This window comes from Centrocercus urophasianus, unplaced genomic scaffold (genome assembly GCF_019232065.1).
Source record: "Centrocercus urophasianus isolate 14NV4802_14NV808 unplaced genomic scaffold, USGS_Curo_1.0 seq_2, whole genome shotgun sequence".
Lineage (NCBI taxonomy): Eukaryota > Metazoa > Chordata > Aves > Galliformes > Phasianidae > Centrocercus > Centrocercus urophasianus.
In genome coordinates, this window is record NW_024884755.1 from 6,193,310 (window position 1) to 6,205,932 (window position 12,623).

Genomic DNA, 12,623 nt, shown 5'->3' on the forward strand with positions numbered 1-12,623 from the left:
GATGTAAGGAAAGCACTGGATGATTTGCAAAAAGTCATGAAGAATTTTGAATCACGAGTTGAATTCACAGAAGATTTGCAGAAAATGAGTGATGTGAGTGTTTGTTTTGTGCCAGAGTATTATAAATAATAATACTATATATAATATAGTATATAATATAGTAATAATACCAGAGTATTCCTAAAAATCTGGAAAAAATGGATATTCAGATTCATAAAGGGTTATAAATAATGTAATAATTCTTGTATTGTGTGTCACTGTATGTGCTTCTGTGTGTTATTTTAAAAATATCTGGGTTGTTTATAAGCAGAAATGTGTGCATTTAGTGATTGTAACTTTCCATCTTTCTAATTAGGCTGCAGGTGATTTTGTTGACATAAGAGAAGAAATTAAAGATGATAGCATTGAAACAAAAGGTAAATGACTTAATAATAGATATGCATCTTGAAATACTAAAGAGCAAAATATTCCCTATGTTGAATTACTATGCCCTGTGTTGAATTGACTGAACAATTTCATTTTGTTGTATCTTTCACATTAAAGATGGCTTCATTCTCATTGAAATTGTGGGAAACAACGTGTCCCCCAGTCCCACTATGGGATGCTGTAGCCTGCGTGGCAGCCAGCTGTATGTGTATAGGATTTTCTTTTCCTTGAGGAGTCTAAGTTGGCAGTTGTGAGTTTTCTAGAAGAAAGAGCTTAGAAAATGAAATAGCCTGACCGCTGGAGAGAGAGCTGGAGAGGAAGTCTTGTGTGTCAGAGAAGAGTGAGGTTCCAGCAGAAGAAGTTCCTCTGCCTGCAACTTGGAAAGTGGATGAGCAGTGTCAGCAGGGAGGGCAGAAGCACTGATGGAGGGTGAGACAGACGGGTTGGGTAATCCACGTCATCCACGGGCATTTTGTGGCTGGTGGTGAAAAAGATGTGAGAACAATCTCGGTGTGCAGGCATTGCTGATGCACCAAAGCAGACACTTCCTGAAGATTTCTGGAGAGGGCACTGGGAGGCACAGATAGTTGTGATGAGGAACTGGATGATTTCTGTGCTAGCTGAAGTGGTGCTTGATAGAAAAGACTCAGGCAAAGTGGAGGAAGAAGTATTTCCACAGTCTGAAAATAGCTTTCGTTGGACGTTTTGAGAAGGAGCAGTAGTTTGAGGTTTGCAGGTGGCCAAACTGGGCTGTTCATTGTTACGTTTTCCTGGAATAAATCACTGTTCTGTATATGCTGCAACTGGCTGAAGGCACATCTCTACTCTGGTACATGTTGTTGCAAAACAGAAAATGCTCTAGGAAGTGCAGCCATTATAACTTGCCCTGAGTGTTACTGCAGCAGCATGCTGTGGGTGCCTGTGGATGCTGTTTCACCTTCATGTAGCTTTTCATTGTATCCTAAATTTCCATCAATATTGTTCTCTGAAATCATCTTTGTTTTGTCTCAAGATGTAGCAAGTGTGTACTTCTTCTGTTAGCATGATCTTTACTGAGATGGTGAGAGATGGCCTAAAAGAACAATTTATGGATTATTTTGAGGCAAGGCTGGGCTTCATCAGCCTGTATCTCTGAAGAGGACAAAAACAAGTATCTCAAGCATCTCATTAGTGTATTACTGACTGTTCTGTGGGATTCTGCTTTTTTAGTTAGCATATGAAGTTACTGGTATCGTTTTGTAGTAACAGCAGTGAATGAGCACAGTGTGTAGTGGAGCAGCAAGTGGGTATCTCTGTTGTCTTTGAGCTCTGACCTGGTTTCCTAACTGGCAGAATTTTTGTCGGAATTAGAAGGGAAGAATACTGCTATGTCAAAGCACAGTGATCAGGAAGCCATGCAGTTACCTTGGCGGTCGAATTAGTGGTTAGTGTTGAAGTGGAACAGAAAGAAACTGGGAGGGCACAACCTGAATATCAAGTTGAAATAGATTGTTAAATAATCCTTCCAAATTTTGTTTGTTAATTTTGTAATTATACCAGTTGTAATTTCACAAGCCAGATTGATTACTTAGCTTATCTCAATTTATATTTAAATCTCAATGGAATACATTTCAACCTTTTCTTAATGACACAGTGAAAAGTGCTGTCCTGTGGAAGAGTAGTGGTCACGCTTTCCAACATGACTTACAGTCACCTGTTTGCTTTTTCGTGTTGCTGCTGAATTTGTATTTATCTCAGGATTAAAGTACAAATGGACATATTTGAATAAGGATATCTTTAAATTGTGAGTTCGTAAAATTAATCAAGGCCACATAATTGGTTAATAAAAAGATAACTTCAAATTTTAAGGATGCTGAGTCATGAAGACACTGTGTTACTGTTGATGAGAAGCAAAAGCAGCGTTCCATAAAGACTCCCAGAGAGACGATGTTGGGCATATGTGGCAGTGGCAGAAGAGGAAGGTTTGGCTCTCCTGAATGGGGGGTTGGGAGCTGCTGATGTACTGGGCGGGGAGAACGCCCTCCAAACCTGCATGGCACCAGGCAGGGGAGCAGGCAGTGCTCCAGAGGCAAGGGGGATTCAGGAAGCAGTGTTGTCCTTCAGACAGACATTAAAGCATTGGTGTCTTCAGTCTGTTTGATCCCTGTGTGCTAGACGGTGTGCAAACAGGAGGAAGTATTCCCCATCCGCAGTGCGTGCGTGGTTTGTCCAGGTAACAAAGCTTTTAAGTGCCCTCAAAAACTTGTCTGTGACTATTGTTTACTCACAGGAATGTGTCTCAGGTCACTTCTGAGGCTTTAAGGTGGCTTATATGTATTATTTTTGAAAGACAAACTTTTGTGCAGTTTTCAAAGTGGACCTTCTTCACTAAAACTATTTGTACTGGCTACGTTTTGATCAGATTACTCTGAGATCATTTGTGATGGTCTTCATTGTAAATAATAATAATAAAAAAAAAGCAACCCAAAACAGAAGACTCTTTAAATATATGACTTTGTCCAAAATGAGCTAAAGTACAAACGAGGTTTGTTTTCTCAGTTAATAAACTGTGCTATTAATGGGACTATGAGCAAATGTCACATTGACATGCTGTTATCTATCAGATCAAATCAAGGCATGAGAGGTTAAAAAAAAAGAGAGGAAAAAAAGCACCATCTGAACAACAGTGTAATAAAAATGTCATAAGATCAGTGTCTCCTGCTTTGTAAATAAACATCTGTGCTTTGCCTTGGTATTTCTGTAACATCCGGAGACTATTATCCTGTGATGGTGCTCTGGTTCATTGGCAGTGTCACTTAAACAGTTAAACAATAATTTGAAATGGAAAATGTTCCACCCAGTATGCCTTAATTCCTTTGTGTTTTGTTTTTCCCAGTTCATTTCTATTATTTATTTGTTCATTTATTATTTGTGTCAATTGTATTAATATCTTTTTTTTTTTTTTTTTTGTTACACAGGCAAATATAGAACAGCTCATAAACCTCATTCAAAACCAAAAGTATCAGATGCTTTTGAGGTAGATTTCCTGGCAAATGGAAGGGACACAAAATCGGTGGGCCGCTTTCAATCAGAGGAGGAGCTGTGGGCCCGCTTGGAAGAGCTTGAGAGACAAGAAGAGATACTTGGTGAACTTGACAGGTATAGCAGCACATTCAGGTTTGGAGTTCACAAAGTTACAAGATGTGTTTGTACACAGAAGATCTGTTTGTAAGTACAAGTATGTGACCAGAAAGATGTTATTAAAACTGTAGTAGGTAGAAGATGGGTGGAATGTGAACATAGCATGTACTGCAAGGCCAAAGGTTTGCCTCTGTGCAACTGTTCCCATCCAGCACTGTAGGACTTCTTATTTGAGAAGATGGAAGAGGGGGAAAGTAAAATCCATTTCCCACAGGCTAAGAAAATCCTTCGTTTACAACGTAGGAGTTAAACGTTTAACGTTTAATGGCATCCTTAGATCTGTTCTCTTCCTAAAGCAATACGTATGTCATTAGCCAGAATGCCACATTTTTAGTTGGTCCAGTTGATGTGGAAAGGATTTGGACATCTTTACTGAGTATGAATAAGGTTCCACAGTCTGGCTGAAAATGTAGTGCCTGGGAAAAGAGAAGTACAGGCTTGTTGGCTGCTCTGTATGCCTGTGTCTCTCAAGAGTAAGAGTTACCTTACTTGGTTCACTTAAATGTTTCTTGTTTCATAGGATGCCTGATACAGTTGAGACAAATGGAGAAGATACAACCTCCTCGGAAGAGGAAAAGGAGGATAAGAGAATGGATCTCAATGGAACATACAGAGCAGAAGACTGTATTACTCAGGGCAACTTCCAGAAAGAAGTAACAAATTCAGACTTGTTTGTTCGCCATGTTAATGGCTCTACGTATTACCACAGTGATGATGAAGATGATGCAGATGTTGGAGATAGCTCTGTTCCAACTATTTTTTTCTCTCATACTGTTGAGCCGAAAAGGGTTTGTACATAAATACTTACATGTTTCTGTGAAGAGATTTTGTAAAACACATATAGCATATATGTTATCTTACGTTATGTAGATAAGGTAGAGAGGTAACTGTATGTGAAATTTATTTAGATGGATTTCAACTTTTAAAAAACACCATTTAAATTTGATAAATGTGGCAGTAAAAGTGGTGTTAAAATGTAAACTGTACTGGTTTCAGGCAGATGTAAAATGTGGTATCCTATGTATAAGTTTTTAAAATGACTTTACTTAACATGAATTCAACTATTAAAAAGCTCAAGCAAATTATCATAGGCTATATGCAAAATCCATGCTCATAAGTGCAGTGATATTCTTTAGCCTGGTACAAGTGGTAAGGTGTAAACAGTTCCTTACTGTGAACATTGCTCTGTGCATTTATTTAACTTAGCTGTTCTTTGTAGTCCTCAACTGCTTGCACAGGAGAATGTCAAAACTCACAGAATCATGGAATTGCTCAGGTTGGAAAAGGCCTTAAAGATCATCAAGTTCATCTGGAACCTAACCAAACTACCCTAACTCAATTGATCCTCAGCCTGGTGATTGTTGATCTCATGGTATAGACTGTCGTTTGTGTTCAATTTTCAGGTCAGAATAAACACGGGAAAAAATACTACTTTGAAATTCAGTGAAAAGAAAGAAGAGGCCAAGCGTAAAAGGAAGAACAGCAATGGCAATGGCCATGGCCATGCAACTCCAGAACTGCCTAACATCAAAACCCCAGCAGACATTTACCGGTACGTAATTTATGGTATTAGCAGTGAGCTTTCCTTGTAGCAGAACTTCTCTTTTCATTTCAGTTCACCTATAGCATCGAAGTGAGCCTACTATTACCTGAAAAAATACAGCTGGAACTGAATTTACTACTCATGAATGAAAGCTTGCGGCTTTTGTGTGGTTGCAATGCTTTTGCATCCATGAAGCATTTCTTGGCTTGAATTTTCTTTTCAGCTATCAGTTTGTTCACTTCTTTAGTGAAAGTTAGTCCAGTTTGAAAGTCCAGTTAGAAAGTTAGTCCAGTTTGCCACTACGTATCATCTGCATAAAGTAATATAGCAGTTTGTTATGTGTTATCATCAGTCCCTTGTCATTTACTGCTGCTTTTGTTTTCAAACATAATTGACCAGGTCTGTCGCTTCCTTCACTCCTCTCATCCACCTAGTAGGTGTTTCTTTTTATTTCTTCAAATTGTACTGTGGTCCTCTGTTTACATAGTTTCTCTTGCGCTCTTCCTGCCTGACTTCAGTCTATTCCTGGCTCTCTCCTCTTCTAAAAAAAAAAAGTGCTCTGCAATCTAATGTGTGCACTTAGAGAGCTCTACAAATAACTGAGCTTAGACTGTATGAAGTCTAAACCAAGATTAAGGGAGAATTAAAGCAGGTATTTAGGTCTTTAAAAATGAACATGGATACCTGTTAGTTGGCTGAATAAGTGTCAGTGAAAGTCACTGTTTTTGTGTCAAGCACTTAAAAAAAATAAAAAAAAAAAAAAAAAAAAAAAAGTATAAGAAGTTAAAAACTCATCCAATAATAACTGGGGCTGAAGATGAGGTAGAGGATTCTTCCATGGTGCTCTCCCTCAGCTCTGCTAAGGAGCTGTATTTTCTGTAGAAGCAAGCAAGTGTTCCCAAGAGTATGTGCTGAATAAAGCTGTTAAGAAACAAGTAAAACCCTTAAGACTCATCCAGTCATTGGGCTCCTCCTTCATGAGCTTGATAAAATTGGCTCTGTCTTCTAATGCCACTTGTTCTGCTCCACCCACCCTTGACTTCTTCAAGTCATAGAGATGGAGTATAAACTGTAGGAAGAGGCCTCTTTATCAGTTACAGTCTGTTAGTACTTGAAAAGTGTCCTCGTGTTGATCTGATCTTAAAAGCTGATTTTTTATTTTTTTATTTTTTAATGGAAAGCAGAAGATTATGGCACTTGTCAAGAAAAAGCTTCATGCATTCCATGTGCGAGTGAATGTTTCAAGTATTTGTTTCTGTATTCTACGTTTGACAAGGACTTCGTTCCGGAATCTCTCTCGCTCTGACCTTCTGCTTCTCTTTACAAACACGGCCCTGAAAATTGCTTAGTTTACCTTTTTTCCAACTTTTTCTAACCCACGCTACTTCGTTTTCTGTAACACTTTTCAAAGAGCTTTGTGTTTTCTGCTGGAAGGTACACCAACTTAATGCTTCAATAACAGGCGTAGCAGTGTTTGCTCTGCAGAATTGGTTCTTGTACGTTGGTAAATAAAATGCCTCCAAAGGTACAGTATTGTAATTCTACAGTGAAAAAGTTGGAAAAGCACATCATAATTAATTTGTACAAAAGACAAAGGAAGATCACTGTAAATTTGTCATCTGATCCTGAAATGGTTTATTAAAGCTAACATTTTCCTTTATAGAGTCTTTGTTGATGTTGTGAATGGAGAATATGTCCCTCGTAAATCAATTTTGAAGTCTCGAAGCAGAGAGAATAGTGTTTGTAGCGATACCAGTGAGAACAGTGCTGCTGAGTTTGATGACAGACGAGGAGTTCAGAGGAGTATTAGCTGTGATGAAGCTACTCAGAGTGACAACAGCGAAGGCATACTGGAGGAAGAGGAGGAGGCGGGGCAGCAGCAGCAACCAAAAAAGCTTCCTCCCTCTTCAGGGACAACTGAGGTACAGTTTTTAATTAATTATTGATTGTTGGCAGGGATAAAAACGAAAAATCCAAAGAATGTAGGTGCTTACAGCATCAGTTTGTTTGATTTCTTTAAAATGATATTCTAACTCCTACCTAGTTTTGCTTCAGAAGGATGTTATCAGATGACAGGTTTTTGTCATAAACGGTATAGAGGCAGAGGGCAGGAAATGAGGCAGTTGGCTTCCCTCTGACCTCAAACTCTCCTGTAAAGGTCCAGCAAAGTAGCTATATGCTGGTGTGCCCTTGATTGGGCCATCCTGAAAATTTCCCTTTGGTGTGTATAGTTGGCTTAAAAAAAAAAAAGTAATAAAAGACAATCTCAGCTACGTAGCTGGTGAGTGGGAAGGGATGACTCCTTGTAACCCGGTGTTCTGCCAATATTCTGCTTGTCCTATTCCATACCAGGGTCAGCAGTGATCCACAACACCTGCTTCCATGCTTCTGGAAGGTTCAGTACTCAATCATAAAGGAAAGAGACTGTACTGCATAAGGGAAATGATACAGTTGCACAGTGGCTGAATGAATACAAGGATTACATGTAGCTGCTTGTCTGAAATGCATGACGGAAGGATATTCATCGTTCTTATTTCATGAAAAGTTAGCCCTAAGCTAAGAGTCCAGTGAATTTTCAGTAGTGCCCAACACAATGGACAGGGTCACTGGAAACACCTTTTTCAGAAGAAATATTTTTTACAGGAAATGTATTTCTCATAAAATCTATTATTTACCGTTGCTTTTCATACGAAGAGCTACAGATGAATTCAGGTGGAAGATGTGTGGTTGAAAATTCTTCCATGGAGTTAGCACTTCACATTGCAAATTTAATGGACCACATTTGCTACATTTTTTTAAAACATCCACATGCATTGTTGATATATTTTTGTAATCCATATTGTGAGGGCAGTCTGATCATTCTCTAGAATATAATCTGTATTCTTTTAATAACTGAACAAAGCACTCCTGTTGAAGTACATGCCTTTGTAAGTGCTGTTGTTTTTCTTTTGGTTATTTTTGGGGGCTGTTTGAAATACTTTATTTCTCCATTACCATTTGCCACACAGAAAGTTTTTTTTTTTTCCTTTTTGTTTCCAATTTTGCCATGATCTTCTTAGTTTGTGTTTTGCTTGCTTTTTTTTTTTTTTTTAAATGAACACGTTTTTAGAAGAATGTAATTGTGTACAGGCATGGCTCTAGGCATAGTTTGGCTACTGGAGCAGAAAACAAACAAAAAAAAAAGCTTTTTTTTTCTTCAGGTCCTGCAAGAAAAGAATGGCTGGTTTGTTTTGCTTTGTTTTTCTTGGTAACTGAGTTATGAATAAGCAAAACTAAGCATAGTTAATAAATCTGGTGTGCATTCTTTCATGCCCAGCATGGTCATCCAACCTTGGATGTAAATTGCTTCCCTTGTCCTTAGGCATTCTGAATTTTGTGTTTTCACTCCATACTATGATGGTCTGTTCCAAAATAGGCTTATGAAAAATAGTTCTGAGTTGCTCTTTTTTTCAGATGTTTTCCACGAGTCCCAGCCATTTCTTAGTTAAGTAAAAATAGTCATATGAATTATCACATTTAAACATTAAATGTTTATTGGACCTTTTGTAGAGAGGGATAGTTGGAAGCAAGTTCGCTCTTCTCTTAAGTATAAATTGCTTTGACTGTTTTTTGATCATATTTGGTAAGGAGGAAGAAAAAATATATGCTTGCCAATTTGTATGCAGTTTGTCAGCTTGATGCAATTAGAAGGTATTAAGTCATAAAATATGACGTTTGATGGAAATGCTGACATACTCCAACTTTACAAAATCTCCATTTGTTATCCAAAATGCAACTATATATTACATCAGCTGTGTTATTTCTTGAGCATGTGTCAGCGAGGAAGGAAATTTTTAGATCATTTATGCAGTCGGATTGAGATTAAGTAGTACTTTTAAGACATTGTCTTTCATTCAGTCATACTTGAATGTGCTATATTTTGAGGTTAATTACAACTTGGTTACTTATGCAAGGAACAATCATTGATTTAAAGATATTTCTTTACTTTTGATTAAAAGAAATAACAATCCTAATCAGGCTAATATAGGGTAATGACCTTATGGGCATAGCTTCACATTTGCATTTTATTAGCTCATTTTGAGTATTCTGTTCTGTTACAGGCGTTTTCTGGAACTGTCATAGAGAAGGAGCCTTTGTCTCCCTCCCTGATACCACACCCAGTCATTGCTCACCCTGTGCTGCCTACCATTCTGGAGCAGAAATCGGAGGAGGTTTTGTCCAGAGCATCGCAAGAAACTACAAAGAGGATATCAAAATTCAAAGCTGCCAGAATGCAACAGACTAACTAGGCCTGGCCTCCATGCCCAACTTGGAGCACCAATGTCCACTTCCACGTTTGTCGGGATGATGTACAGCCAAATGTGTTACACCTAGCTAGTGCAAAGGGTCTCCTGTGTTGATTTGGCATTGTTTATCTTTCAAACTTCTGTTGGCGACGTTTAAAAACAGTTTGGTGTTTGAACAGTTAAATATTCATCTTCTGTTGATTTCCCTGTATGCTGTCAGCACCTTTGTGTATGTTTGCCTTATGATAGCAGCACTCGGGTTATTTTTCAAAAAATGTTCCTTACATACATTGTTTTTGTGTTTAAACCTAAATACAGGCAGTTTTGTGCCAGCTGTGATGTTCTGCATACCATATGGACCGTTTTAAGGAAACTTTCACATTTCAAATGGATTCAACAATTATATTGCATTACTTGCTTTAGCATTTTAAGACACACTTGTATTCCCATTGCTGTAGGTTTTGCAACTAGGTGTCTGCTAAAAGTTTTTTTTTTTCTCTTCTATCAAACCTCTCTGATATCTCCCTGTACAGATCTATAAAACACTGGGTTCACGTACATTGCAGGGAAGTTTCTTTGATGGAAAAGGGTATTTTGTAAGATTAAATTTTCAGTAAAAAAGCTGTGAAAGTTGTGCGTTTTCTGTTCTAGTGTAATTTGGAAACAGCACAGGAAGGTTTTTATTTTGAATGCGCATTTCCAACTTGGAGTGCTTGCAACCACTCGAATATAAAAGCAGCCCGTTCTCTTCTGCCATTGTTTTTTAACCTCCCATTAATGAATGTCCATGGAAACTGAATGCTCTTAAGGAGAGAAGCATAAACTCAGACCGTGATTACAAAACCTCCCAGTTCTTTTATATATGCAGAAAACATTGTAATTGTTTTGGGAATGGCCGGAGGCAGTGAGCACTAAGGAAGAATGTCTCAGTCCTTCGACTTTGTTTCAGAAGTTGCAGTGCCACACCACTTGGGGTACAGTTTTGTGCCCAGTTTTCTGGTCTGTGAGTGGTCCTTCCTGACATCCCTCCCTCGTGCTGACATAACTTTTTTAGGGGCCACTCCTTGAATGATAGATAATAGGAGCTGGGCTTCAGAAACAAATTACTTGTTTTCTTGTGTTGATGGGTTTTTGTTGCTGTTGTTTTCGATGGCTGTGCATGCTTGTTTGAAGCTAGTGAATTGCCTGGTCTTTGGCAGCATGTTTGTGTCAGCACAGTGATAGGTGCAGTGCACTGAGCAAGGACAAGATGGTGTGGAGAGATGGAGAAACTTCCAGTGATGCTGGGAGCTGACATCACCAAACCTGTCTGAAAGTGAGGCAGAAAGATGTACAAGGTGTAAGAAAGAATTTGCTCTTGCTACAGCTCTGTGACTTTGGGAACATGCAACCTTGGAACCCCCAGTGTCTGCTCCTCTATAGCTGTGAGCAAGATAGCTCCTAGTGCTGTTCCTCGCTTGCCCTAATATAACCAAGCCTTGTGCTTATGGTCTCCTGCTCGGCAGCAGCGATGACAGCGAGGCACAGCTCCCATCTCTTACCCACCGAAAGCAGGAGGCTGCATGGCCCCGGGGTGCAGGAGCACGTTGCACTGACTGCAGGAGGCACCCGGGGTCGGTGCCTGGCTCCTGTGGCCTGCTGCTAGGAGGGGAGCGGGCGCTGCTTTAGGCAGCTTCTAGAATCATGTTGGAAGTGTTAATGATTAACTTGATTCATGCTCAAATGTGGATTTTTTTTTTTTTAAAGCATATTGCATTAGTACTAAAATAAGCCATCAATGCCAGTCCACCCTCTATTCACGGCTAAATATTTAAAGGAGGTTATTTATAGCTTCTTTAATGAATTCTTGGCTAAACAAAATGAAATTATGTCCTAGAAAAGTAGAAGCTATTTTGTAACCAGAACAGTGCAACTGTAAAATATAGTGCCATGAATATGTATTTTAAATAACAAGGGGTTGAGATCCAAGACTACCAGACATGGGTAATTAGAGGGAAAAGGAGAGAAAGAAAGGGAGAGAGAAGGGGAAAAAAAAAACCAAAAACCCTTTAAAAAGATTTATTTAGATATCTTCTGAAATACTCCCCACTAGTAGTTCCTTGAACAAAAAACCAAATGCCCCTTGTCACTATAGATCAGTTTCAAATCAAAATTAATTCTTTGTTTGTTTTTTTTTTTTTTTTCCCCTCCCCTTTTTCACATCCCCGCTCACGGGAAAAAGTAGAATAATTGCACCTTGGGTTTTAATGAATTATGGCCTCGGTTCAGGGAAGCATCCTTACTCAGGAATGCACTTTGGCATATGTTCATGTCTCAAAGATTTTGCAGAGAAGAATGGATTTAACCACATGCTTAAAACTGAGCACATGAGTGTTTTGCCTAATAGGGAGCCTGGATGTGTCTGCCCTTTTTGCAGTATGTCTGATTGTCAGAGGGTTTGTGGACTGGAATGATTCGTCCTATTCAGTCTCTTCACTTGGACCTTACGCTTCGATTTACTGTGTGTCACCCGTAAGAAGATGAAACAGAGTTGTGGGATCATTAAGGTTGGAAAAGACCTCTGAGGTCATTTTGTCCAACCATCCACCTACCACCAATATTGTCCTTTAAACCGTGTCCCTAAGTACCACATGTGCACATTTCTGGAACCTCCAGGGATGCTGACTCCACCACCTCCCTGGGCAGCCTCTACCAATGCTTGCCATTCTTTCAGAGAAGACATTTTTCCTACTATCTAAATCTTAGGAATATATAAATAGCTATAGGATTTCTGTAGAACGTTTGCAAATGCTGAACAAAAAATGTAACGTGGGTAACAATCTCCCAAAGCAGGAGAGCAAGTATAAAAAATGAGAAGATCCATCTTGGCAAGGACTGAAAATTGGCTTTTTGTGCCACACAGAAGCCAACAAGTCAACGCGGGTGGCCACCAACGCATGGAGGACATGAGCTGCCTTAAACTCACTGCCAAGAATCTGAGGCACGTACGGTTCTTGGTAGTAAATGAATGTCAGTAGGAGTGTCTTTTTTCACCAATGCTGGAGTTAAGAGATTTTTCTCACTCTAATAGTATTAACTGTACAGTCAAATTGATTCCTGGATGCCCTGAGTGGCTTTTCCAGCTTTGTGCTGTGTGCGGTGCTGCCCGTGCTCCCAGCGTGGGGCAGAGAAGGGTTTGGGGTCCTTGT

The 12,623-nt window shown here is 39.2% G+C and overlaps 1 protein-coding gene across 1 annotated transcript in view; it reads left to right on the top strand.

Moving 5' to 3' along the window:
• The window catches only part of URI1 (URI1 prefoldin like chaperone), a 39,359-nt gene extending 29,312 nt beyond the window's left edge, over positions 1 to 10,047 (top strand). The window contains exons 5-11 of the mRNA XM_042821284.1: positions 2 to 93; positions 356 to 416; positions 3,384 to 3,564; positions 4,127 to 4,394; positions 5,010 to 5,158; positions 6,813 to 7,071; positions 9,250 to 10,047. Of these exons, the coding sequence (XP_042677218.1) occupies positions 2 to 93; positions 356 to 416; positions 3,384 to 3,564; positions 4,127 to 4,394; positions 5,010 to 5,158; positions 6,813 to 7,071; positions 9,250 to 9,438 (1,199 nt within the window). The 3' untranslated portion in view covers positions 9,439 to 10,047. The remainder of the gene's footprint in view (position 1; positions 94 to 355; positions 417 to 3,383; positions 3,565 to 4,126; positions 4,395 to 5,009; positions 5,159 to 6,812; positions 7,072 to 9,249) is intronic.
• The last annotated feature ends 2,576 nt before the right edge of the window (positions 10,048 to 12,623 follow it).